The sequence below is a fragment of the Ilyonectria robusta genome, assembly GCF_021365365.1.
Source record: "Ilyonectria robusta strain PMI_751 chromosome Unknown BGZ61scaffold_1, whole genome shotgun sequence".
Lineage (NCBI taxonomy): Eukaryota > Fungi > Ascomycota > Sordariomycetes > Hypocreales > Nectriaceae > Ilyonectria > Ilyonectria robusta.
In genome coordinates this window covers 1290992-1313655 of record NW_025764435.1, presented here as the reverse complement: position 1 = coordinate 1313655, position 22664 = coordinate 1290992, and the positions used below count along the sequence as shown (strand labels likewise).

Below are 22664 nucleotides of genomic sequence, written 5' to 3'. Positions count from 1 at the left end.
ACAAGCCGAAGACGATGCCACATCCGAGGCTTGGAACAGGTGACATCCACATCTCATCGATCTGGGCTTCTGCCTCGGGAATTTGAACCCTGACCCGTTGACAACCTCGCTGAACAAAACCCCATTTCGACGGTACTTTTATTCTCTTTTTTTATGTTATTTCGATGTCGTGGTAAAGGCTCCGCAAACAAGTCACCTCCCGCCTCCCATCTCGCGACGTCCGCCCACCGCACCGGCTTCCCTACCTCGAGACGCTTTTGCCGAGGCCGGACCCCATTGCGGCACCATGGCGTCGACCGCCCTCGAAGGGATCAAGGTACGTCCCGCGATGCGATGCGATTCCGACCGGTCGCAAGGCCATGTCTTCAGGCGTCGTGGCCGTGCCTGGTCGGGCGACGCGCACAGTTGGCTGACGTTGACGTATGCAGAACGCGCTGGAGCAAATCATCCGGGACCCGCGATACCATGATCTCCTGTCAATCCTCAAGACGGCCCGCAATGGCGCCGTCTACGGAACCAAGGTGCGGTTTCCGCATGCGCTGGTGTAAGTACTCCCCCCGATTGTCTGTGATTTAATCTCGTCGCTGACCCGTTGTGTGTGTTCTTGTCTGCAGCATGATCTTCCTCTTCCGCTCCGGAACGTACGTTCGACCTCCTCCGCCGCCGCCGCCGCTACCCTCGGCCGAAAGAACCCCCCGAATCGCCATGGACAATATGCTGACGCGCGTGACTGCATAGGTTCCGACACAAGTGCGCACTGGTCTTACGGGCGACGAGACATCATGCCAGCAACTTGGCACGTTTCGCCGTCATCTACAAGCTGACGATGCTTGCGCTCAAGAACTTTGGCGCAACGCCCGGCAAAGAGGGTAACGCCACTCCCATCCCCACTCCTGCGCCGTTACTGCAGAACGAGTACTTGCTAACTCCATTGCGATCCAGGCACATTTGATTCCTTCTTCGGCGGCCTCGTCGGCGGCTACTTCGTCTTTGGCGGACGCTCCAAGCGGACCGGCAAGATCTCGTCGGTCAACCAACAGATCGTCATCTACGTCTTCGCGCGCGTGATGCTGGCGCTGGCGCGCATCGCCGTCAAGCCCGGCGTCGGCTTGCCCGCCATCACGGCCGAGCCTCTCAACTCCCAGATCAACCACTACGCCTGGCCCGCGTTTGCGTCGCTGTCGTGGGCCATGGTGATGCTCGTCTTCCGCTACCACCCGGAAGATCTGCAGTCGAGCCTGCGCAACAGCATGACGTACATCTACAAGGAATGCAACGACTTTGACTCGCTCCGGACCCTGGTTTGGCACAACAAATAGACGCAGGCTCGCGCGAAGACGGGGGGGTGGTAGGCGGTTCTCTCTTACCTCGGGTTGTTGGGCGTTTCGGCGTAGTCGATGTTGTTTTTATTATTTCAAGACGGGCATGTTGGGACATTGGCCGGTGGCATTTACATGGAAGACACCCATCGAGATCGGAAGAGGGCTAGAAGGTCATCGGGTCAGACGGAGGCTTCGCTTTTGCATGTGAGATTAGGTCGGCAGGTATACAGAAACCATTAGGAATACTACGGTTCGTTGTCAACTTGTGTTGGGCATGTGAATGAATTTGCTCTTACAATCCCGTCGTTTACCAGACACCGAGGCTTGCAATTGGTTATATAGGTCGGTATCTAGACATATCGGGGCGGTAAATGCATGGAGCAGCCGGGACACTAACAACAACGGATCTAGCTGCTGCCCCGCTAATTCACAGAGCTCTCCCCCACCCTCGGAGCCTACCTCTGCCTAATTCGACCATCGCCGCAACCTCACTTCAGTTCCCTCCACCTAGATCTCGCATCTCCATATCTCGACGACACAACCCGCCGACCGACCACCGACCACCATGGCGCCAAACCCCAAGGTCACCGAGGCCCTCTCGCGTGCCGCGTCCGCCGCCGGCGAAAAGGGCCCGCTCTACGAACAGCTCCTCGCCGAGATCAAGACGCTCTCGTCCCCCGCCTCCGCAACCGACGACCTCAACGCCGTCGTCGACTCCTTCTTCGGTCAGGGCCTCGGCGTCGTGGCCACGCGCTCCGTCCTGAATGCCTTCGTCGCCACCCTCAAGGGGCTCAAGAACGAGGACATGTGGATCGAGGTCGGCAACCGCACGCTCGACATGCTCTCCGCCCAGCCCTCGTCGTCGTCCTTCCTCGACGCCGGCGCCACCCTCCGCGAGCTCATCGCCACCGCCCACGAGAACAACGAGGACTTCCTCGACGCCGCCAAGACGCTGGCCGACATCCCCCTCGACAGCTCGCAGCGCAAAATCACCGACGAGGAAAAGGCCCGCACCTGGGTCCGCATCGTCCGCAACTACCTCGAGGTGGACGACTCCACCGCCGCCGAGATGTACATCAACAAGCTCAAGAACATTATGCACAACGTGCCCGACCAGGACTTGACCCTGCACTTCAAGCTCTCCCAGGCCCGCATCCAGGATGCCAAGCGAGACTTCTTGTCGGCCTCGCAGCGATATCACGAGATCAGCATCTCCCCCGCCATTTCCGAGGAGGAGCGCTTGCACACCCTTAGCATGGCCGTCAAGTGCGCAGTTCTAGCCCCGGCCGGTCCCATGCGGAGTCGCACCTTGGGACGACTGTATAAAGATGAGCGGTCGGTGCAGCTGGACGAGTTTGGCATCCTCGAGAAGATGTTCCTCGACCGCCTGCTGTCACCAGAAGAAGTTGACAAGTTCGCCGAGGGCCTGCAACCGCACCAGCTGGCCACCACTTCAGACGGCTCAACGGTACTCGCCAAGGCCGTCGTCGAACATAACCTCTTGGGAGCCTCCAGGCTGTACAGCAACATCCTCTTCGAGGCCCTTGGGGTGCTCCTGGGCCTAGATGCCGACAAGGCCGAGGAGACCACGGCACGGATGATTGAGCAGGGCCGCTTAGTAGGCCGTATGGACCAGCTGGACGGCATCGTCTGGTTCGAGGGCGGTGAGGCATCCGGTGAGAGGGGCAGCGGCCGAGCAGAGGTGATTGTGGGCAAGGAGATGCGCAAGTGGGACGCCAATGTCGAGAGCTTGGCAGAGGAAGTAGAGAATGTCACCAACGCATTGCAAAAGGAGTTTCCCGTAAGTCCTCTTCAATCATTATATCGGTTTATCGCGCTAACTCTATCTGCAAGGAATTCGTGGCCGCAAATCTTGCCGTATGAAAGAAGACAAAAAATAAAGAGGGAGCATTCATTGCACATGGCGTTTGGGGAAATTGGGTGGTGTCCAGGATTCCTTTTTCCTTTTCCTTGTCCAAGGCATAGCAAGAGATTCATTGGGATTTAAACTGGCATGGTCAATGAGGTCAAAATTCAGTCCAGGTCTTTCTTCCTGACGACCACATACCCCTCGCTGATGTTGCGAGGGTTGCCGGTCTCCTCTAAAAGAGATGATTCCTCTCTAGACGGTCTAGATGACCGCCTCCTAGCCGTTGAGGTTGCTGGCCCCGGCTCTCCACCTTGCTTGATGATGCTTATCAGGGCATTGGCGATGTGGCCTCCCATCCAGTCGTATCCATCGTCCCGCAGGTGCAGGCCGTCGTCCCAGTATTTTTCGCGGTCATCCTCGGAAAGGGAGTGGAACGGGATGTGAGATCTAAGGTCGAAGCAGTGGCTGTTGGGTGATTAGCTGCAAACCGCGACAATGTCTCGGGTTGGTGCTTGATGCTGTGAGAATGGCCACACGTACAAGTTGGGTTGTTGGTGATTCATAATGCTGCGATTGAGCTCGTCTCGCCTCTTGGTGAGCTTCTCTGACCTGGACTCGCACTCGGGGACAGTGAGGGCGAGGACTTTGCTTCCCTTGGAAAGAGCTATGTTCCAAGTTTCCTGGAGGGACTCATAAATGCTTGTAGTGGAGATGCCATATGCCAAGTCGCTATGGCGGGAAAGTCAACGGGTTAGATACCAGTCATGACAAAGCTGAGGTTGCCCATGAGTGAGGGGTACATACTTGGTCCCGGCAAGGACGATGGCCCAGTCAAATGAGCTTTTGCTGTCTGCGAAGCGGGAGAGTAAAAGGTCAGCGACATTCACGATATGAATCGATCACTTTCATGACCAAAGGCCCATGTTTTGGGGGTGGGGTATCGCGTGCCATAGTGGGGGGCAGCTCTTGAAGCATGAACGGCGGCATGGGAATAAAGGAAAAGGACACCCACACTCGTCTCTCATGCGGTCGGTGAAGCGCTTAAAGGTGGCGACATCGCCGGGGACGCCGTTGGTGACGGTCTCGACGTCGACGCCGGGCAGCGCGCCGGTGAGCTTGTCCTCGAGCTTCAGCGAGTACGGGTGCGAGTCCATGCCGAAGCAGAAGTAGCCCGAGGTGAGCGAGTCGCCGAAGCAGAGGATGCGGAGGGGCTTGCGGGCCATGGCGACGGCTGTGCGGACGGGAGCTTTGCGTGTGATTTATTGACGACGGGGAGATGGATTTGGCAAGACGAGGCTGGTTGATTGATGAGTCGTGGTCGGATAAGATGGGATCGGCTGCCTGCCTGGGCTGAGTTGATGGAGGATCCAGCGGGATGGATGCGGCTAGAGGGTGCTAGAGGTAGGTACCTACATGGCCTCGTCAGTGGGTTGGAGTCCAGTAGGTAGGTACCTACTCAGGCAGCAGAGCACGCTGACCGCTGGCCGCTGAGCACGCAACACTGCACTTTCATGCAGTATTACAGCATACTTTACTGCGTCTAGGGTAGCACCCTGACGACAGAGTTCAAGGCGGGCAGGGTTTCTCTGGAATAGGATTCAAAGGGTGGTTTCTTTCTGTAAAGGACATCGTGTTCAATAAGTTGACTGCACTGGTCGACTTCAATACCTGCCATACAATATTTACCAGACTGGCGGGGAGCAAGTAACACGGTGGATAGTCCTACAAGCACCTGACCTGTGCAGAAACTCTGTATACAAGGATGTCCACTCAATGCTTCCCAACGAGGCAATCCCACTGGTAAGCCAACCCAACAAATAAGATCCGCCCTCGCCCGCAGTCTTCAGCAATGAGTGAATCACTATGAGCCAAACGCTGCTCAATCAAAAAAGCAGAGGCCAAAATGCAAAAAAAATTAATTTGTCAAAAACACAAAAAGAAATGATAAGACTGGGATTCGAACCCAGGAGGATTGCTCCACCAGGAAATTGAGGTGTTAAGGTTGACCTTAACCTGGCGCCATAACCAACTCGGCCATCTTACCGAAGCTAGTGCTTGTTGATGTGAGTGTTCTCACAGTTTGGATACATATGTGGTTCAATTGACACTGCTGAGCTTGAACATACATTCAATATATTCACAGCTTCAAAGCCCTGAAACCCAAGATCCTTGAATAGTTCATGCCCATTTTATAGCTAAGCTAAGTTCCGATCCCGACCATGATCAAACCAAATGCAATCCGTCCTGGTATTTTACAGTGTACATACAGTTTATGATTCCCATCATCAGCCCCGACTCAATCCTCGATATCATCATCGCTCAGTACTAGCTTCTGTGCCAGGAGACCCGATACGCCACCAGGCCGGATGCCTGAGCTCTTCTTTCGGGGACTCGCCTCCTCAGAAGGTTTGTCCGTGGCCCAGGCCTCCCCCGCCACCTGCTCCTCATCGCCGTCCGATTCCTCGTCGGCAGCAGCTATGCCCCGGAACGAGACGACCTTCTCAAGGTCGCGAAGGCGGATGGTAGACGTCTTACGGCCACGCGCGATGTGTGCCATGTAAGGTAGGCGCTCGAGGAGCATCTCGCGCCGTGCGGCGCTGCCCAGTGAGAGTAGCGGTGCGCTCTCCTCAGACTCCTCATCTTGTTGTTTTGTGATTGCATCCGGGCGGCTCTGCTGCTTACGCTGCATCCATGAGGTGTCACTAGAAGTTTGCTTCGGGAGGCGGAACGCCGTAGCGCCATCGGTGAGGTTCTTGGTGGGTGCGTTGGCCTCACCTTTGAGGAGCTTCGAGGACCAGACGTCGACAAGCCCCTCAAGCTCCTCCTTGGCGCGCCACAGTTTGAGGCTCGTTGGGTAGAACATCTTGAAGGAGTCACTGCCTTTGGCCATGGTGGTTGTTTTTCGCTTGACTGGGTTGGGCAACGCGAACAGCATGCCACGGACAGCGACTTGGAAGGTCATTTCGTCTTGACGCAGGAGCTGGCTGCCAGAGTCTCTCCCTGAGAAGCCGCCCCTACCACCGAAGAACACATCTCTAGAAGAGCAGAGGAGATCGCTCTGGGAGAGGTATTCGATGCATTCGTTGACATAATCCATCGGGGTAGAGAGGTCCATGGGACCGGTGCTCTCGCAGGAGAGGAGGTAGTTTTCGTGCAGCGCTGAGATAAACGTGTGTGTATCCGTCCCAGTCTCGTCAATCAGGGAGTCGACAGAGACTTGCGAACGCTTCGGTCGCGAGTGGTGTGAGACGAAGCCCGGTAGGTTCTCCACGGCGTCGTTTCGAGGAGCGACATCATCCCGCTTGTTGTATACCACTTTTCCCACTGCGTGAAATATTCCCAAGCTCGCTTCACGCTGGGATATCAGCTCCAGACTATCATGCTCGCCTTGGGTGAGCCCAATGCCATCCCTGACACTCTTCTTCTGCTTTGTGAATGCCACCTTGGCACCCCAGTCCGCTTGTTGGTCACCTTTCAGGCAGAGGAACTCGAGAGAAGCTACCGCATTCCGGATATCGCCAATCTCTCCCAGACGCTTCAGCACTAATGGGCCGGGCGTTTTCCTTCGGCCAGACTTCCTAGCTTCTTTCTGCACTACTAGCTCTAGAGCTTTGGCAAGTAATGAAGGGGCAACTGCGTTGAATTCGATAATGCCCACGCCTGGGTGGCGAAGGATTTCCGGCCCTAACAGGCGGTGGGCTGTGAAGCTGTCGGCCGAGGCGGATGTTGTGGTCAGAAGAGTCTCCGATATGACCATAACCACTGGCGTGACTTGTTCATTTTGCGAATGCGGAGAGAACATGGACAGGGAAGGGGTGTTGGTGGCCAGATAGTGCAGGATGGTATTTCGGAACGAGGTTAAAGCCGTCGACGACCTCGAGAATGTATTCGGAAACTCTTCGATGAGTATGACACGCTTGGACTGATGCTTCGAGGTAGCATGTGAGCTGCTAGGGGCCGTCGATTCGGGACTGTCCGTATCCAGCGCACCAAACTTGCCGCCCCGTCCAAGAAACTCTTCAAACTGCGCTGACGTTGAAACAAACCCCAGCCCAGAGTTGCCTGTAGGGTTTCTCCATTCTAGGAGCTCGCATCCCATGTCGCTGGCGAGCAGTCGCATAGTCGTCGTCTTGCCTGAGCCGGCAGCACCTTTCAGGATCAGCAGCCGCTGTCGCATGCGTCCCGCTGTGACGTCTTCTAGCCACCTCCTCACATCCGATACCTTCTTCTTGTGTACCACGAGCTCCTCCAAGTTTCTGGGTCCAAACCGCTCTGACCATGGCCTCGAATCATCGTTGACGGCCGCTAAAAAGGCTGGTTTGGGTGGCTTGAGGAATCTCTGGCTGGCACTCGGGTTATCCGTTGAAGCCGGTTGTATTCCATTCCTTAGTCTTTTCTTTGCATGTTGGCTGACCAAGCTTAAAGAGCTGGTCTTCAGCTCCGAAATCTCGTCCTCTGATATGGGGTCGCTGATTATGTCGTCGAGAGGGATCGTCTTTCTATCCGCGAGTCCTCCAGCTTTCGTGGCTCTTTGCGCCTGCTTCGAAAAGAGTGTCTTTAAATCCGCCGTCTTTCCATCGTCCCTTCCCTTTCCGACATCCTTCGACTTCTTGGGGCTAGGGCTCGTCCCCTTCTTCTGCGTAGCTCGACGGGTCAGGCGATTGGAACCATTCGTGGAGAGCGGGCCTGAAATGTTTCTGCTTTTCGAAGGACTCGGGGATGCGGTCGGGGCTCGGATCTTGGCGGGCGAGCTCGGCGAGGAGAGCAGGAAGTTCGTCAGCGTGTTGGCTCGCGGTTGCTCGTCTTCATCGTCAGAAGCGTCGACGACATTCCGCCGGCGGCGCTTCGCGGGCGGGGCCATCAACGCAACTGTTGCATCTGCAGGGTGGGCATGCCATAAGAATGCACGGTGCGTCTTCTGGGGCAGCTTTGCTCAATGGCAGTCGCATGAAAGAGTGACAATTGCCGTGATGATTGCCTTGTGCACGCCGCGATGTTGACGTCGGAGACCCACATAACAGTGTTGATAGACGGCGCTCCACACGCGCACTGTACTGTGATTGGCTTGCCTGAGAATCCCTCTGCACGCACTTAATCACCGACCGAGGTCTGGCTACCCTCTCCATTTAAAGGGACTGTAAGTCTTCAGACAGTGTCCCTAGTGATTGCATTTTTAGATTCATCGTATTTTACTCATGGATTTTCACCAATCAAATATTCCAGGGTAGAACTTTCACAAGGTGCACGCTCGTGTGCATGATACAATTGCCCATCACCATTGAATGTTCTTATGCGTATTTTTAATATCTAATATTCATCTCTTCATCTCTTCATGCACCCCGTTTCCTTCTATGCAGTAGAGTATTGGAACTAGGGAAATACCCATCCTTCAAAATTATCCGCAAATGTTACCGCGGAGCTGAGGTACAACTCATGGACATCCCCCCAGGTCCTGGATGCCTCTCTCATGACGCGGATGGCTAAAAGGAATTAGTTGCAATTGAGAGCTATTTTTGGCAGAATTCTTACCTTTTACGAAGTGAGCGTCCTTTGACCAAGCCGAATTCAGCGCCTTATCCTCCACATACTTCCAGGTCTTGCCCTTCAGTTCATGGTCAACATTATCGGAATCAGGCAGTGGCCGTCCCTTGAGAATAAAAATGGCCAAAACCAGTAGCCACCACTCCCTGACCAGTGTGATGCGGTAGTTTTCCGGGAAAAAAGGTAAGAGGACCCTGACAGCATGGCTGGTTGTCAAGAGATGGACAAGAAGGAAGTCGAAGGCGTGGGTTCCTGGTCGAACTGTCGCAACTAGCAACGCGACAGCGGCCTCCTGTGACAGCTCGAATTGCTTCAATGGGTCATCGATGACCCATGCATTCCAGTATTCGAGGATAAGAGTCTCGTGCTCAATGAAGATTTCTTCCATATCGTCCACACTGGAATTCTTTGGTAAAGAATTGAACCGACCATCCTTAGCTAGCTTAGTAATGAGTTCGAGTGGCGAACCCGAGCTGAAAGTTGATGGCTTGGTATAGGACTTGTCATCGAGGTACTTGTGTAAGAAGTTGTACTCAATGCAGACAAGCCCCAGAGCCTCCATTGCAAGTTCCTTGCAGTCCATTTCATAGGCATAAGCCAAATGAACGAGAGAGTGACCAACTAATAAAGTGTGTTAGCATTTGTTAATGTATGTTTTGTTCAGGGAGGGTACGCACGACCGCCAATTAGACCATGGACCAATGGTTCATCGCCGAGGAACAAGAAATGATTCAATTCTTGTTTCCAGTCGTAGGAAAAGCGCATGGCAAGTCTTTCCTCAAAGAAGTCGACATAGGCTCGTTGATATCGCCTGTCACCAAGGAAATCTTCCCAGTCATCATCGACGACTTCCGCTGGGGACGGTTTCCATGATTCCAGCTCAATAATCTGATTGTCGTAAATATGATTCAGCTGGACCTCCGTGGCGCCCAGAAGATACGCAGAGGCCAGAATGTGGGGGTTTTGGTTGTTGTATTGAAGGTTGTGATAGACGATAGAGTAGTTGGAATGATTCGCCTTCAACAGATGCTTGAGGCACCTCGCGCGCCGGTCTGGGTTCGTCTCAACATGATGAACCTCAACCGAAGGTAGATCGATGGTAGGCGCTTTGGTTGACTCAGTCTTTGAGCCTGAGCCCAAGACCCGATTCACGATGGGCACGTACGAAAGAAGGCTTGCCATTATGAGGTGACGGCGCTTTATGTGAGTATTATGCAAGAGGAAAGTAATATCACCAAGATGTCCGACTGGGAAAGGCCGAGCCGTTCTGTTGGGGTCGTCCGCGGGTGCTAAAAAGTGGCGGGGCAGCTTTTCCTTGGGGCGCACCGGACCTGCGGCTCCCGGGACCTTGACGCACGGACCAAGCAAAACTCCGGTCGTCGCGACACCGTGAAACCCAAGGGCAAGCTGCCAACACCTTCCGTCGAGACACTCGAGCTGAATATAACTCCTCGGTGACAGCCTACAGGGTTAACCGTCTGCGCTGAGATGGCATCCACCGGCGACTTCTTGATATATGCCGAGCTACTGTCCAACATCAGACAGGTCTCGGTCGTCGTGTCTTTGTCATCGCCAGCCGACGCGTCGACCAAGGCTGAAGTGTCACAGCATGGCCGCCAACTCCAGGTAGCCCACCAAGGGCAAATAGAGAGCATTTCTCTCCCGGCACAGGTGGTAGCCCCTGAGGCCCTCCCAATACCCAGACAAGGGGTCCTGGATTTATCCTGGAGACTCCCTGTGGCGCCGTCTGAGGCCAAACCCCCCCACTTCTCGCTGGAGAACCAAACACTACCTTGGACGTCTGTGGACATTGAGGCCGGTTCCCGAATAGCCTGTCGGCAATGCGATGGAGAGTTTGTATCAAAGGGCACCATAAAGGCCTGGAAAGACTTGCCGAGCGAAAATTGGGCTGAGATGATGGAATTTTGGCATTGCCACAAGCCACATGACGACAATCAGCACGACGCGGAGTCGTTGGCAAGCAAGGGATATGGTGCCAACAGCGCTATCTCCGCTCAGGCAGGTGTTGGGTTTGTCGATCTCACGTCTTTCCTCTTCTCGGAGTCGAACTGCAGCGGCTTGGCGGTAAGTCCACTCAACTTTGTGCCACTGCTCGTTTGGCCCCCATTTTTGTTTGCAACCTCAGCCTCCACCCGGGGAGAAAGAAGATGACCATGTCGGTACCCAGAACCACGCAATGGTTTGGCCATCGATACAACTCCCCGAGAACTATGCTTTGGTCGTCCCCACACCGTGGGCAGGCAACCTGACTGAACCCTTCCTCAGGGAATGGGTTCTTGAAGTGACCCTGAAGACGCAGCCTCTCTCTATCATCCAGCCTTCCCAAGATATGGAAGGCGGGGGATTAGAGAGAAGCAAATCTCCCCTGAGATAGTATTTGTGCACTTTGATGTTGACTCGCCGCTTACACACTACAGTATTCCTCCTCCACCGTGGATGCCGGATTTGACCTCAGTTCATTGGCACTAGATGACACTGCCCCAAGAAAGTTCCTCCATGTCTTCTGCAAGAAATGCAGGACAGAGGTGGGGCTCTTCAATATCCTGGCCTTATCTGTGACTCTGTTCAAGTGGCAGATTACCTGCCAAACCCTTGCACCGAGCTTAAGCCCCAGTAGCTCCGAATGCCTAGCAGCAACTTTGATGGCTACCATATCGAGATCCGGATCGTCCAAGTCGATAATTACGCCTCATATGTTGGGCCCGTCGTCATCAGAGCCAGATGTGTCTCGCAGGGACTTGTATCTCTGGGTATTGAACCCAAACGTCGTGTACTCATCTTCGTCTGTCAGTGGGAGCAAGACCGCCATGAAGATTCTATACAGAGGCATTGGGGTAGAGGAGGGGAATGGACTAATTGATTCCCTAAACTCGGATGTGCAGGAGATCAGCCTGCCTCAGCCGGCTATTGAAGCTGCGACGGAAAAGTTGTTGTTGAGTGGTCTTCTACTACCAACACGTGAGAGGACATTCAAGGAATGGCAGGTTGGACTACTTGGGCGATGGGAACCAAGTGTCTAAAAAGTAAAATATTACAATAAAACCCCAAAACCTGCAAAAACTGAGCATTGATATGAAATTCCTTCTGCCCTCGCGATTCACTGTGAGTTTGCGGCTCATGGTGAAAACAGTGCCTTTAGCACAGTGAGACCTCTGTAATCCTCATATTGGGCACAGTGCGCATTTCATTACTAACGGAGCGAATAGGCAACCAACACCATTTGCTTCCATCCCAGATCTTTCTCACCCGTGCACACCACACAACTACGCCCACTCCGAGTCTCAGCACGTCGCCGACTCAAAGGCGTATCATACAGGCAGGGATTACGAAACATTAGAGCCGATCTTCTGGTCTCCAATTCATTTAGCCAGCCCAATCTGTTGACGCCTCCTCGCCTCGGCTGAACTCTACTCGCGGGATAAGGACAATGCCTTCGCAACTCGCAAAGTACATTCCTGCGGGATCCATATCGATCCTCCAGGGTGAAAGCAATCTTCCGCTTGAGTGCTGGCATTTGGAAGAGTTCCGAAGCTGGAGATTGCTCTCACTGCCCGAAGACTCGACGTCTGGCCTTGATATCAAACATCAGTTCCTTCGCCCCGACTTGCGAGACCTATTGCTCGACACCCCCTCAACCCGTCCCTATGCACGCCTGTTTCGTGAGTCCTGGATCAAACTTGAGTTTAGAGTCCATCATGTGGATTCCAACCGAGGTACCATGAGGGTATACCTGCTCCCGGATGATGTCGACCGCAGTATCGTGAACCGCTCGGATCCTGGCCTTCTGAAATTAAGACAAGTGATTCTCAGCTGCCTTGATTACTCTGGTGAAGCTTGGGATGGGGATCTCAAGTGTCCACGTATGAGCAGCCCGCCCCTTGTTGACAATCTAAGTCAGGACGACGACACGGAAATGTCACTGCTACAGCTCTTCAACAAAATCCCGTCACCCAAACCAGACCCTGAAACCGTGTCGGAGCCACATTCACAGACTGTCATGTACTCCCTCTTGGACAGCAAGGTCCCGGGACTCCGGACAAAGTTATATGGGTACCAAAGACGGTCTGCCGCCTTGATGTTCCAGAAGGAGGCTTGGCCGGGGAATGTACTGGACCCTCGATTGCTTCATGTCCGTGACCAGCAAGGCTCAGATTGGTACGTGGACCTGGTTGTGGGTACGGTTCTCAAAGGGCCACGATTTTACGATGGAGTCTCTGGCGGCATCCTCGCAGAAGAAATGGGATCTGGAAAGACTATTATCTGCCTATCCCTAATTCTAGCCACGAGAGACCTCCCCACACAACCGCCAGAACACTATCGCGAGGGAGAAGTACCTATACGGAGGCGCGTTGCATCTCTTGCTGATATGGCTGCATCGTGTGCGACAAGGAACGCCGTCCCGTGGAAACCCTACTTCGAACTTTACAAAGAGCAGCTTGGCGAAGAATTCAGCCATTGCATCGAAGCTTTGGAACGGAACTCGGGCTACTACTTTCTTCCTGCACCCCCACCTTCTCGCTCTGCGCGACGTCAGGACGGCCCTGCTCCGTTACGGAAGAAGATGTACCTGAGCTCAGGTAGTATTGTGGTGGTGCCGAACAATCTGTTGGCTCAATGGAAACAAGAGATTCGCAAACACACGGAAGGCCTTGAAGTCCTGGTTGTGACTAAAGATGATCGTGTTCCACCTCGTCAAGCCCTTTTGAAATACGACTTGATTCTCTTCTCCCAAACACGCTTCGAAAAACTGGTCAAGCACGATGGCGGCATCGACCAGTCTCCATTGTCACAGGTACACTTCAAACGCTGCATTGTGGATGAAGGCCATAAACTAGGCAACTCTAAGATAAGCAACAGGAGCAACCTGCTCATCGCCCTGGATTGTTTGAAATTTTCATCTCGCTGGATCGTGACGGGAACACCATCGCACGGCTTGTTTGGAGTTGACACTCACGTCACGGAAACATCTTCTCAAGAAAATCTAGAGTCACCAGCTAAACCCAACACCAGTGATCCTAGCGAATCAATGATTGAGATGGAAAGAAAAGACTTGCAGAGGATTGGGTCTATCGCTGCTCTCTATCTGAAGGTACGCCCATGGGCCAACACAAGCGTGGACGCTGATTCAACGGCAAACTGGTCCTTGTACCTACTGTTACCCAAACACAATCCAAAAAGCCGTGGCCGCTGGGACAGTCTCAGATACACGATCAACTCGCTCATAGTTCGGCACCAGATCCATGAAGTGAGGGATCTTCTGCCGCCTGTGGATGAGAAGGTGGTTGTTTTGGACGGATCATACCAAGATCAGCTCTCACTGAATATTTTCTCGATGATGATCATCTTCAACACCGTCCAATCACAACGGACAGACAGGGACTACTTCTTCCATCCAAAACAAAAGCAAAGTTTGCTGCAGATCGTGCACAACCTGAAGCAGGCAAGTTTCTTTGGTGGCTCATTCTTTACGTCTGACGAGATTTCAAAGGCTGTCAAGACCGCTGAGGACTTCTTGCGTGAAAAGAAAATCCCAATCAGTGCTGAAGATCAGCTGCTCCTCGAGCAAGCTATTGAGATCGGCCATGTGGCAATGGCCAATAGGCTCAGGAATCTCAGCAACGAGTTCCATGAGATGCCAGTCTCTGTCCACAGCTTCCCAGATATTTTTGCTCAATCGTGGTCTTTGGACGGCGAGTCAGAGAGTGTCATGTGCAGTTCGGCAAGCATGCTGTTGGCTCTTCAGAAGCTTATCCACAAATCAGCCAAACATCCCGAGGAACTCAACTCCCTCTTGAATGGCAAGCTAATACAGGAGGGAATTACCGAAAGGGAACGGATACTGGTGTCACAATCCACTGATAAGCCATCTTCGTCAGGGCACAGAACATCACAAACACTCGCTGGCAATACAAAGCTTGGGGGCGAGAGCCAAAAGAGGATACGCTCCCACGGGGTGAATGGTGTCAAGCCAACCGAAGGAATGCCTGCTGACATATTCCTTGGGCCGCTCGAATCGACCACAATCAACTCAACTGCATCTTCAAAGCTTTCATACTTGATTGATAGTATTGTCAAATACCAAGACGAGGAAAAAATCATCGTCTTCTACGAGAATGAGAACGCTGCATGGTATCTTGCGTCTATGCTTGATGTTGTAAGTCAAGTCCGTTTTTCCCGGTACGAAAGCATGACTGACGAGGAGCAGCTCCAAATCCAGTATCTCATCTACGCCAAGGGTCTAACCCCCGAACGGAGAGCACAATATGTGAACACGTTCCATCAAAACAAAGACTTCAGGTACCCTTTGAATCGGTTCGGTCCTGGTGGCTTGAGCTGATATTTCCTTCTAGGGTTCTTCTCATGGACATATCTCAGGCCGCCTTCGGGCTAGATATGAGAGAGGCATCGAGAATCTACTTCATTAACCCGGTTCTCAACCCCCAAGTCGAGGCGCAGGCTATCGGTCGTGTCCGCCGCATCAGCCAGCAGAAACCAGTTTCAGTCGAGACACTAGTTTTGAAGAATAGTATCGAGGAGATTATCCTCGAACGCAAAATGCACATGTCGCAAGCCGAACATCGACGGGTGAAAACGATACTGGATATTCGCCCCATCTACGACTGGATCAAGAAAGCCAAGATCATTCCACTGCCCGAAGACAAAAATGACAAGATGAGTCAGATGACCGCACTGCATACGCCTCAGTACATGTTCGGCAGAGGCTTTGGCCGCACCATGCATCCAGACGACGGTATCATATTGGATGATTCAGGTGAAGCTAAGAGTGGCGCGGTGGAGCCGTCTGAGCCTCGCCAGTTGATTGTTCTAAAACGGGCGCACGACGTTGGTCCTGGTGATGACAGCCAGCTGCAAGCCGGAGAAAATGGCTCGCCAGAGAACAAGCGAGACCTGGCCGCGCGTCCAGCGAGAAGGGTGCGGTTCACTGCTGGTTCGGACGAAGAGTGAAGTGCTGCGGTCGCCGAATCGTCATCATTCGTGGGCGCCAAGACAACTCGGATGGGGGACGCATCGGAAGTATGCACCGGAATGGTCGCAGAGAGCAATGACTTTTCTGCAGAATTTAGGTGGTCAAGAAGACCCAAATCTGTTTCGAATATCGGTTTGACAAATACGATGAATACATGGTCAGGGCTGAATCCGGCACCTGAAACTAAAAACTGTCTCCCATCTGACGACTGCACAGCACTATTCACAGGAGTTTCATGAACGTTTACGGGGGAGCCTGACTGCCAGTCCTGTTGCTGCTAAACATAGCGCAGACGAGTAACCAGAAACGAGGAATCAGATCCCGAAAGTAGAGGCACGGCTGCGATGGTTTGGGCACTGGTGCAAGGCAAGAAATCACCTACGCAAACAACTTGAGTATACGACGTCATCAAAGCAAACCTGTGCTTGGCTCGTTTATCATTCATTTGTTTATATATAATAACGGTGGTATTAGGCAAATTTTGCACGAACAGTGACAAGCTAGAAGCCACCATTGACGGAGGGACTGGGTTGTGGTAGATGCATGGCCGGGGAAACCATGCTGCGTGTCGCCTGGTGCCACGAGGTGAACCTTGAAACCGGATCCTCCGAAAGTAATGCTGACGATGAGGATATCGTTTAAGACGGTGACGACTCGTGAGTGAGTTCAACGGCGCCGGGCGGTTGGGGGCATACCCCGGTCTAACTGAGGCACGAAGTGGCAGCTCAAGCATTAGGGGGTGAATAGTTCATGACTCCCATAAGCTGCCCTGGGGACGATAATAAGTACGACATTCGCATGATGGCACATTAGGCGGGGGCGATTGATTATTGGGTACGCGGCCGTGTCCACCACTGTCTAGGACCCCGGAGCTTTCATGGAGACTGGGGAATCTCGGTGGCACCTTTTGCTTGGCAACTGCTCTGTCGGTCAGGATGAAGCACTGAATGGCCTGTGGATGTGTCCCGGTTCCTCCTCCGGGCGTGTCAGGATATGGAAAGGCTTCGGAGGAACTGACGATCCCCTGCTCCGATCTCTGCAAAGTCAACAGTCGGGAGGCCGGGGGGGACCTGGGGGATAGGACGTGTGGAGGGGCAGAGTCGCACGGTGAAGGACATGGATACGGGATGCTGTATCGAGAGTACGGCATGGATCTCCGAGGGGAGGGATAGCTCGACGACTAGGCGCCGCACAGTCGGGACGTCGAGGTGAAGAAGAGATGAACAATCCTCAACAAGAATCAAGACCGGTTACTCGTCGAGGTCAAGGTCAAGGACAAGGAAGCCGGATGGCTTGGGCGAACAGGTGTTCAAGATGGATCCTAGCCGCTGCGGCGCCGCCCCAAAATCCTTCCGCTGGATCCACGCCCCGGTAGTAAAGGAAGTGGACGAGCCAGTCCATTAGAACGATGTCCGCTGAGGGTCTGATGGCACCCCTGGCGTGAGGCACGCAAGCAGCCTTGGCATGGCTTAGCTTGGCGGCATGCGGAGGGTTCTGGGTGGACGACGACGTGCTATTTTTGAATCCACGGGCTACTAATTGCCGTGGTTATTGGTGTTGGTGTGTGCGAAGTACTCTTGTACAGCGAACGCCAACCATTCAGCAGCTGCCATGATGTCTGCCGTGATCTCGATCTGGCACTGGACAGCTGGCTGGCGCTTGAGAGGCCCTTCGCGGCGAGAACAACTGCGGTGGATTCCGTCGTTCCCGCCCATGGCGTTCCCGCACATCCCACGCATCTCATCCCATGGTCCATGGCCAACACCAACACGCCGCGCACTCTCTGCCGGCTGTGTACAGTACGTCGTCCGTCGGACCCAGTCCAAACACCACCAAGCAGGGAACTGTGACATGTCTCTTGGCCCCGCGGCGGAGCCTCATTGGCCCGCCAGCTCCGCCTCGACAGAGGATTTCGGGGGAGGATTTAGAAACGAGGGCCGAGGGTCAGGCGGCCTGGCAGTGTGTTTCTTTGCTTGGATGCACTGGGCTGGCTAATTACACATTCGCAATGGCCGCCATCGCTTAGGGGGGCTTTGGAGAGGAGGGGCTTTTTTTTGTCGGAGCCTGTTCCATTGATGCATGATCCGACATACTTAAGCCTGCAGCCACCTGGATTCCGTCGCAGAGAAGAGCGCAGTCGAGCCCGCCTCATGCCCTACGGAGGAAGATCCAGGACGAAAACGGGAACCGGAGCGACAGGAAAGAAGAAGCCCTCAACAGAGGTCCATCAGCAGAGGTCCATCGGGGAGACTCCCCATCGCAGAAGCTCCCCCCTGCACTGCAGCTCCTTGGGAAAGCTGTCGCCAGTGCATGTCTGACACGCTTCCAGCGCCACTGGTTCTAAATTGAACCAGAGGCGTGTGATTGATTGCTGAGCTGCAAAAGAGATTGGGGACCTTCTTTTGCTTTCTTCTTTTCTTTCTTCTTCCCCTTCTCAACATACGAGTCAAACCCGCACGCAGCCCGTCCCTGTCTATCCTTTCTTGTCCAGGGCATCCAACCCACCAAGTCAATCCCCCCCGGCCCTGTAGTTGGGACATCCACGGCGACCCTCGTATCGTCGATCTTGCCCGTACGGCACGCCGTATATTCAACATTGGAATTGGATATTGGATATACGATATTTCCCCGACGCACCCGTCCAAAGACATCGCACCCGGTCCACCGCGCGTCCGCCTCGCTCCACCTCCACCGAATTTACCTAACGAGCCGCGTCCGCTCCCGCACCCAAGCTGACGGTCGACCACAGGGGTTGGTCGGTCGGTCGAGGGGCGACTGGTTCTCCAACAAGGGAACAAGGGATCATTCTCTGGTAGAAACGATTGGATGGTGTTTTAGCTGACCTATTCGGGGATTGTATTGCATTTTTCGCACTCTTCGCCTCGTCGACGAACGACGTGGAAACGCCGTCTGGACGCCTCCCTCCAATAATTGTTTCATTATAGCTCGTCACCACCACCGTCACCGCCTCCAGCATGTTTGAGGTTGACCACAACCACCATGGCTCCGACTTCAAACGCTTCTTCTCGCCGGGCCGCAGCTCGATGACGGCTATTGACGACAAGCGCGCCGGAGCCTTTCGTCGCCATGTCTGGGCCGTCACCATGATTGACGAGGACCCCTTGTCGGGGAAGGGAAGCCGGCGCGCCACCGAACTTGCGTACGTCTTCCGTTTTCTTCTCCCTCCGTGTCTGTTGTTCGTCTCCGTTTCCGGTGTCTTAATACTGGTGATCTAAGGGACGGGTCCATCCATCCCGCCTGCTTGGCTCCAGCTAAGACGCTCCCCACTGTCCATCTCCCTCTGCACATCCTATCCCATCCTATTCCATGAACGGAGTCAATGCTAGGAAGGGATCCATCTCGAATGAACCACCATCTCCTTGTTGTTCTTGTTATTATCCCTCGTCCCCTCGCTGGCTGTTCCCTCTGCTCGCCGTTACCCTCCTCCCCCTTCCTCAACGGATACAAACCAATACAGCACTATTGTGCTGCATAACACACACACCCTTGACAAAACCTCCCTCCCTAACTCTCTCCCTCACTCCCTGCCCGTCACTGCCGAGCACCGACAAAGTGTGCTGTCTGCCTCACAGTAGACCACGCCACCAGAAACAGCGGCGTCTCGCTTTCTCCCTCCCCCAATGTCTCAGCCTCAGCTCCCGCAAAAGCCATCAACATCCCTCCACAGACTAGCCAACAAGAAGCTTGAGCCAGTTCCGTGGCGCCCTTTTTGGACCTTTGGCCCACGACGAGCTGCATTGGTTTGATTACCCGCCCACTATTTCCCCTGGTGGCGCACTCAAGGTGCCTGGCAGCCTCACGCTACGAGACGCCAAGAGATCAGCCCTTTGTCCTACGAATACGTCAGAAGGGTTCTAGACGGAGTGACTCGAAGCCGAGTGTGCCTAGCCTGACGCCTTGAGAGCTGTTTCGTGCATCTCATCGGCACTTTATTATTATTATACTTGCACCGTTGTTCCCCAGACTTTTCTCAATTTTATTTTATTTTTGCTTGCTTCCAGACGCCAAAAAAAAAACCTATCCACTTCCCTTAGCTGACCGTTGTGATCGTCACCGATTTAGACGTCCAGGGCCTAATAAGTTGAGATCGAGGAGACGAGCTTCTGCCCACGGTGCACTCTCATCAGCAGCAGTGTTACCATCGGAGCCCACACCACCGCAGGTGGAAGATATCCCACGCAGGGCCGAATCGAAGAAAGTCGAGTCGACGATGAAGGGACCTACAGTCACCGTTCAACCTATGCATCCGTCATCCTTCGGACCAGTGACGGATCTGTATCCAGTACGCGAGGACTCTGTCGGTGGTTTCCTGTCAAAGACCGACACCACAACCGCCCAGCGAAATGTGCCCCGTTCGTCGTTCTCGACTTATTCCGTCTATCCCGGCCTGGAGACGCCTGCTGCGGACCCGGCCAAGGCAACCGACTCGCTGCCTGCGGCGAAGCTGAACCGACCACGCAAACTTTCCAATGGCTCGACGGCAACCATGTCGAGCATGTACGGCAACGAGGGCATGAAGATGGGGACGAGAGCGAGCATGGGCGCCAGTCGACGGTCAGCTTCGTGGGGGAGCAGGACGAGTGTTGAGACGGCCGAGTCCATCGCACAATGGAGACCCGAATACATGTACCAGCGACCCATGGCCATCAAACGCCAGGCGCCTGCCCGCGCAGCCCAGCCGCCAAACGAGATGTTCGCGAAGCTGCCGGCCGAGGTCTTGGGCCTCATCATGAGCAAGCTGCGGCATCTCCATCTCACACCCGGCAGCGAGAGCTGTGCGACCTGCTGGATGCGGGACGTGTGCAACGTGAGCGTGGCCTCACGAAAGTGTTACAAGTCAGCTCGTATCGCCCTGTAAGTTCCGTCCCGTCCGTGACTCGGGCGGCCAAGATGCCGCGCCGGGCGGTTTCGTGGCGTCGAGCTAACAAGGCGGCCCAGATACGATGACATTCAGCTCGTGGGGGCTGATTTGGCAGCGCACAAGAAGAAGTACAAGCTGAACCAGGGCGCCCGAGTGAGGCTGCTGCGGCGCTCATTGCGTGCGAATCCCCAGCTCGCCGCCATTGTGCGTGTCTTGAAGGTGCCTGCGCCCGAGGCGCCCGTCAAGGGGAGCAATGTCGCCGACTACGATGACCTCGTTGCGTCGCTCGTCATGGCCTGTCCCAACCTGGAGAGCTTGACGGGACTGACAACCACCTACGACCACTCGTTCAAGAAGATCTTCCATGCTCTATCGACCCGGCGCAACCTCAAGCAGATGAGCTGGCTGGTCCAGGCCTCGCCACACCAGAAGCACCAGCGAATTCACTCTCGCACCCAACAACTCGGCTTAGTGATGCCGGGAGAGCTGATGCGGTTTCAGGAGACGACCTTTCTAAACCATCACCGGAATTGGTCACGTCTTGAAACCCTCACCATCCACTGCTGCCCGGGAGCTACTCTCGCGCCCGAGACCCTTCTCACCACGACGCTCAAGTGCCTCCGCTCTCTGAAGCACCTCCACCTCTCCAACATCCCGGCCAACGCCTTCAACGACAGCAACCTCCTCGCCCTGCCCCCTCTCCAGACCCTGACGCTCTCCAGCATCACTGGCATCACCACCAATGGCCTGTCGGCCTTCGCCACCCGCGCCAACAGCGTCTCTCTGCGCAAGCTTCACCTCCGTCATACGCCGCTGACTTCCTTGGCCGCCCTCGCCCGTATCCTGTCCAATCTGCGCTCCCTGACCACCTTCTCGCTCATCCAGGCCTTCTCACCTGTGATGCCCGAGGAGGACTCCTTTACGCTCTGGATGATGCCGTACCTGGCCTCCGGCAGCCTCAAGAAGCTGCACTGGGACATCACCGCCCACGTCCTCTCCGTCAATGCCGCCGACGACATCCTCTCCCGGAGCATCGCCGCCGGAGGGTTCCCGGCGCTACGGACGTTGCGAGTGCCCAACGACCCAGACGGCCTCTTCCAGGATTTGTGCTACCCCGTGGAGCGGATCGACCTTCACATGGACCGATTCCGGACCCCAGAGACTCCCGTTGAGATGCCAGGCTTCAGCCTCAACTCCAGTTCCAACACCAGCCCCATCTCACCGACACGGTATCTGTTCAAGTCCTCCAGCAACACGTCGCTCCCGTCGCCGCGGTCTCCGCAGTCACCAAACGGCAGCAGCCGCCATCCACCCGCCACCAACCTGCACGCCTCACGCCTCGCCGCCCAGGCACGCCTCGAGGCGGCGCACTCTCGGCCACGCTTCACCGTTAATGTCATTGAGGAGGACGGCACAACGACCGAGACCTTCTCCATGGCAGGCTTCATCGGAACGTCTGGTAGTCAGATCAAGTACCACCTCCTGCCGGACGTCGGGTCTGCCGACGAGAAGGGCGGCTTAATTGATGTGCGGGATCTCGAAGGTGACGGCGGTGAGAGTCTCGCTGGTGGCCGCGAGGGTTGCCTCGGCCGGTGGAACACTCGTGACGGTTTCATGGCGGATCGAAAGGAGAAGGAAAGATGGTGGCATACAGAGCGCGGTCGCTGGACGAAGCTGACTCTGTGAAGAGAGAGAGGAGAGAGAATGAGAGAGGACGAGACCACATATTGAACGAAAATAAGGAAGAGATAAAGATCTAGCTTCCCTTTGGGCATGGAATTTTGGAAACTCATGTAACTACTATTTTATGACTTACGGCTGATATCCAAACGGGATGGGAATGGTGGGCATGATTGGAGTTTTTGTCATTCACCACGCTGGGGATTTTAAAACTGGGACACAGGTTATAGGCCTCCCTAATTACACTCGAGGTTAATGAGTGTTGACGAAAGAAAAGCCAAACATACTTGGTATTTTGCCAGGAGTATTATTATTTATGTGAACACCATAGATACAAACGCTTGCATAAACGTAACACGT

The 22664-nt window shown here is 54.5% G+C and overlaps 8 protein-coding genes and 1 non-coding gene across 9 annotated transcripts; 5 read left to right on the top strand and 4 right to left on the bottom strand.

Annotated features, from left to right (window-relative positions):
- Positions 1–10: 10 nt before the first annotated feature.
- On the top strand, positions 11–1584 carry BGZ61DRAFT_437648 (Tim17/Tim22/Tim23/Pmp24 family-domain-containing protein). Its single transcript, XM_046244154.1, has 5 exons — positions 11–316; positions 429–544; positions 615–641; positions 739–869; positions 943–1584. The coding sequence occupies exons 1-5, from the start codon at positions 287–289 to the stop codon at positions 1317–1319; spliced, it is 681 nt and encodes a 226-aa protein (XP_046111895.1). The 5' UTR covers positions 11–286; the 3' UTR covers positions 1320–1584.
- A 303-nt stretch (positions 1585–1887) lies between these two features.
- On the top strand, positions 1888–3206 carry BGZ61DRAFT_339088 (PCI domain-containing protein; the record flags this gene model as incomplete). Its single annotated transcript, XM_046239194.1, has 2 exons — positions 1888–3123; positions 3177–3206. 2 exons carry the CDS (start codon positions 1888–1890, stop codon positions 3204–3206), a joined length of 1266 nt encoding a protein of 421 aa, XP_046111894.1.
- A 150-nt stretch (positions 3207–3356) lies between these two features.
- Positions 3357–4415, bottom strand: BGZ61DRAFT_488618 (SGNH hydrolase-type esterase domain-containing protein; the record flags this gene model as incomplete). Its single annotated transcript, XM_046250124.1, has 4 exons — positions 3357–3657; positions 3733–3921; positions 3997–4042; positions 4205–4415. The coding sequence occupies 4 exons, from the start codon at positions 4413–4415 to the stop codon at positions 3357–3359; spliced, it is 747 nt and encodes a 248-aa protein (XP_046111893.1).
- A 719-nt stretch (positions 4416–5134) lies between these two features.
- On the bottom strand, positions 5135–5236 carry BGZ61DRAFT_t4. Its single transcript has one exon. It is a non-coding gene; the product is annotated as a tRNA-Leu (tRNA).
- Positions 5237–5283: 47 nt separating this feature from the next.
- BGZ61DRAFT_437644 (cell cycle checkpoint protein RAD17) lies at positions 5284–8160 on the bottom strand. The gene has a single exon (XM_046244153.1). The coding sequence runs from the start codon at positions 8051–8053 to the stop codon at positions 5489–5491; it is 2565 nt and encodes an 854-aa protein (XP_046111892.1). The 5' UTR covers positions 8054–8160; the 3' UTR covers positions 5284–5488.
- A 262-nt stretch (positions 8161–8422) lies between these two features.
- Positions 8423–10011, bottom strand: BGZ61DRAFT_437642 (uncharacterized protein). The gene is made up of 3 exons (XM_046244152.1): positions 9411–10011; positions 8722–9354; positions 8423–8672 (listed from the first exon to the last, which is right to left on the bottom strand). The coding sequence occupies exons 1-3, from the start codon at positions 9913–9915 to the stop codon at positions 8563–8565; spliced, it is 1248 nt and encodes a 415-aa protein (XP_046111891.1). The 5' UTR covers positions 9916–10011; the 3' UTR covers positions 8423–8562.
- A 131-nt stretch (positions 10012–10142) lies between these two features.
- Positions 10143–11814, top strand: BGZ61DRAFT_9211 (ubiquitin-conjugating enzyme E2-binding protein). The gene is made up of 2 exons (XM_046257226.1): positions 10143–10818; positions 11172–11814. The coding sequence occupies exons 1-2, from the start codon at positions 10222–10224 to the stop codon at positions 11772–11774; spliced, it is 1200 nt and encodes a 399-aa protein (XP_046111890.1). The 5' UTR covers positions 10143–10221; the 3' UTR covers positions 11775–11814.
- Positions 11815–12006: 192 nt separating this feature from the next.
- Positions 12007–15129, top strand: BGZ61DRAFT_9189 (SNF2 family N-terminal domain-containing protein). Its single transcript, XM_046257224.1, has 2 exons — positions 12007–14908; positions 14960–15129. The coding sequence occupies exons 1-2, from the start codon at positions 12182–12184 to the stop codon at positions 15089–15091; spliced, it is 2859 nt and encodes a 952-aa protein (XP_046111889.1). The 5' UTR covers positions 12007–12181; the 3' UTR covers positions 15092–15129.
- Positions 15130–19704: 4575 nt separating this feature from the next.
- BGZ61DRAFT_9180 (uncharacterized protein) lies at positions 19705–22435 on the top strand. The gene is made up of 2 exons (XM_046257223.1): positions 19705–20617; positions 20702–22435. The coding sequence occupies exons 1-2, from the start codon at positions 19974–19976 to the stop codon at positions 22308–22310; spliced, it is 2253 nt and encodes a 750-aa protein (XP_046111888.1). The 5' UTR covers positions 19705–19973; the 3' UTR covers positions 22311–22435.
- Positions 22436–22664: the final 229 nt, after the last annotated feature.

Coding starts and splice junctions, on each gene's coding strand:
- BGZ61DRAFT_437648 (XM_046244154.1), top strand. CDS start 287: ATGGCGTCGACCGCCCTCGAAGGGATCAAG. Junction 642..738: donor TTCCTCTTCCGCTCCGGAAC/GTACGTTCGACC, acceptor GTGACTGCATAG/GTTCCGACACAAGTGCGCAC. Junction 870..942: donor CGCAACGCCCGGCAAAGAGG/GTAACGCCACTC, acceptor ATTGCGATCCAG/GCACATTTGATTCCTTCTTC.
- BGZ61DRAFT_437644 (XM_046244153.1), bottom strand. CDS start 8,053: ATGGCCCCGCCCGCGAAGCGCCGCCGGCGGAATGTCGTCGACGCTTCT.
- BGZ61DRAFT_437642 (XM_046244152.1), bottom strand. CDS start 9,915: ATGGCAAGCCTTCTTTCGTACGTGCCCATCGTGAATCGGGTCTTGGGC. Junction 9,355..9,410: donor CCATGGTCTAATTGGCGGTC/GTGCGTACCCTC, acceptor ACACTTTATTAG/TTGGTCACTCTCTCGTTCAT. Junction 8,673..8,721: donor GGACGCTCACTTCGTAAAAG/GTAAGAATTCTG, acceptor AATTCCTTTTAG/CCATCCGCGTCATGAGAGAG.
- BGZ61DRAFT_9211 (XM_046257226.1), top strand. CDS start 10,222: ATGGCATCCACCGGCGACTTCTTGATATATGCCGAGCTACTGTCCAAC. Junction 10,819..11,171: donor CGAACTGCAGCGGCTTGGCG/GTAAGTCCACTC, acceptor TACACACTACAG/TATTCCTCCTCCACCGTGGA.
- BGZ61DRAFT_9189 (XM_046257224.1), top strand. CDS start 12,182: ATGCCTTCGCAACTCGCAAAGTACATTCCTGCGGGATCCATATCGATC. Junction 14,909..14,959: donor TTGCGTCTATGCTTGATGTT/GTAAGTCAAGTC, acceptor GACGAGGAGCAG/CTCCAAATCCAGTATCTCAT.
- BGZ61DRAFT_9180 (XM_046257223.1), top strand. CDS start 19,974: ATGAAGGGACCTACAGTCACCGTTCAACCTATGCATCCGTCATCCTTC. Junction 20,618..20,701: donor AAGTCAGCTCGTATCGCCCT/GTAAGTTCCGTC, acceptor AAGGCGGCCCAG/ATACGATGACATTCAGCTCG.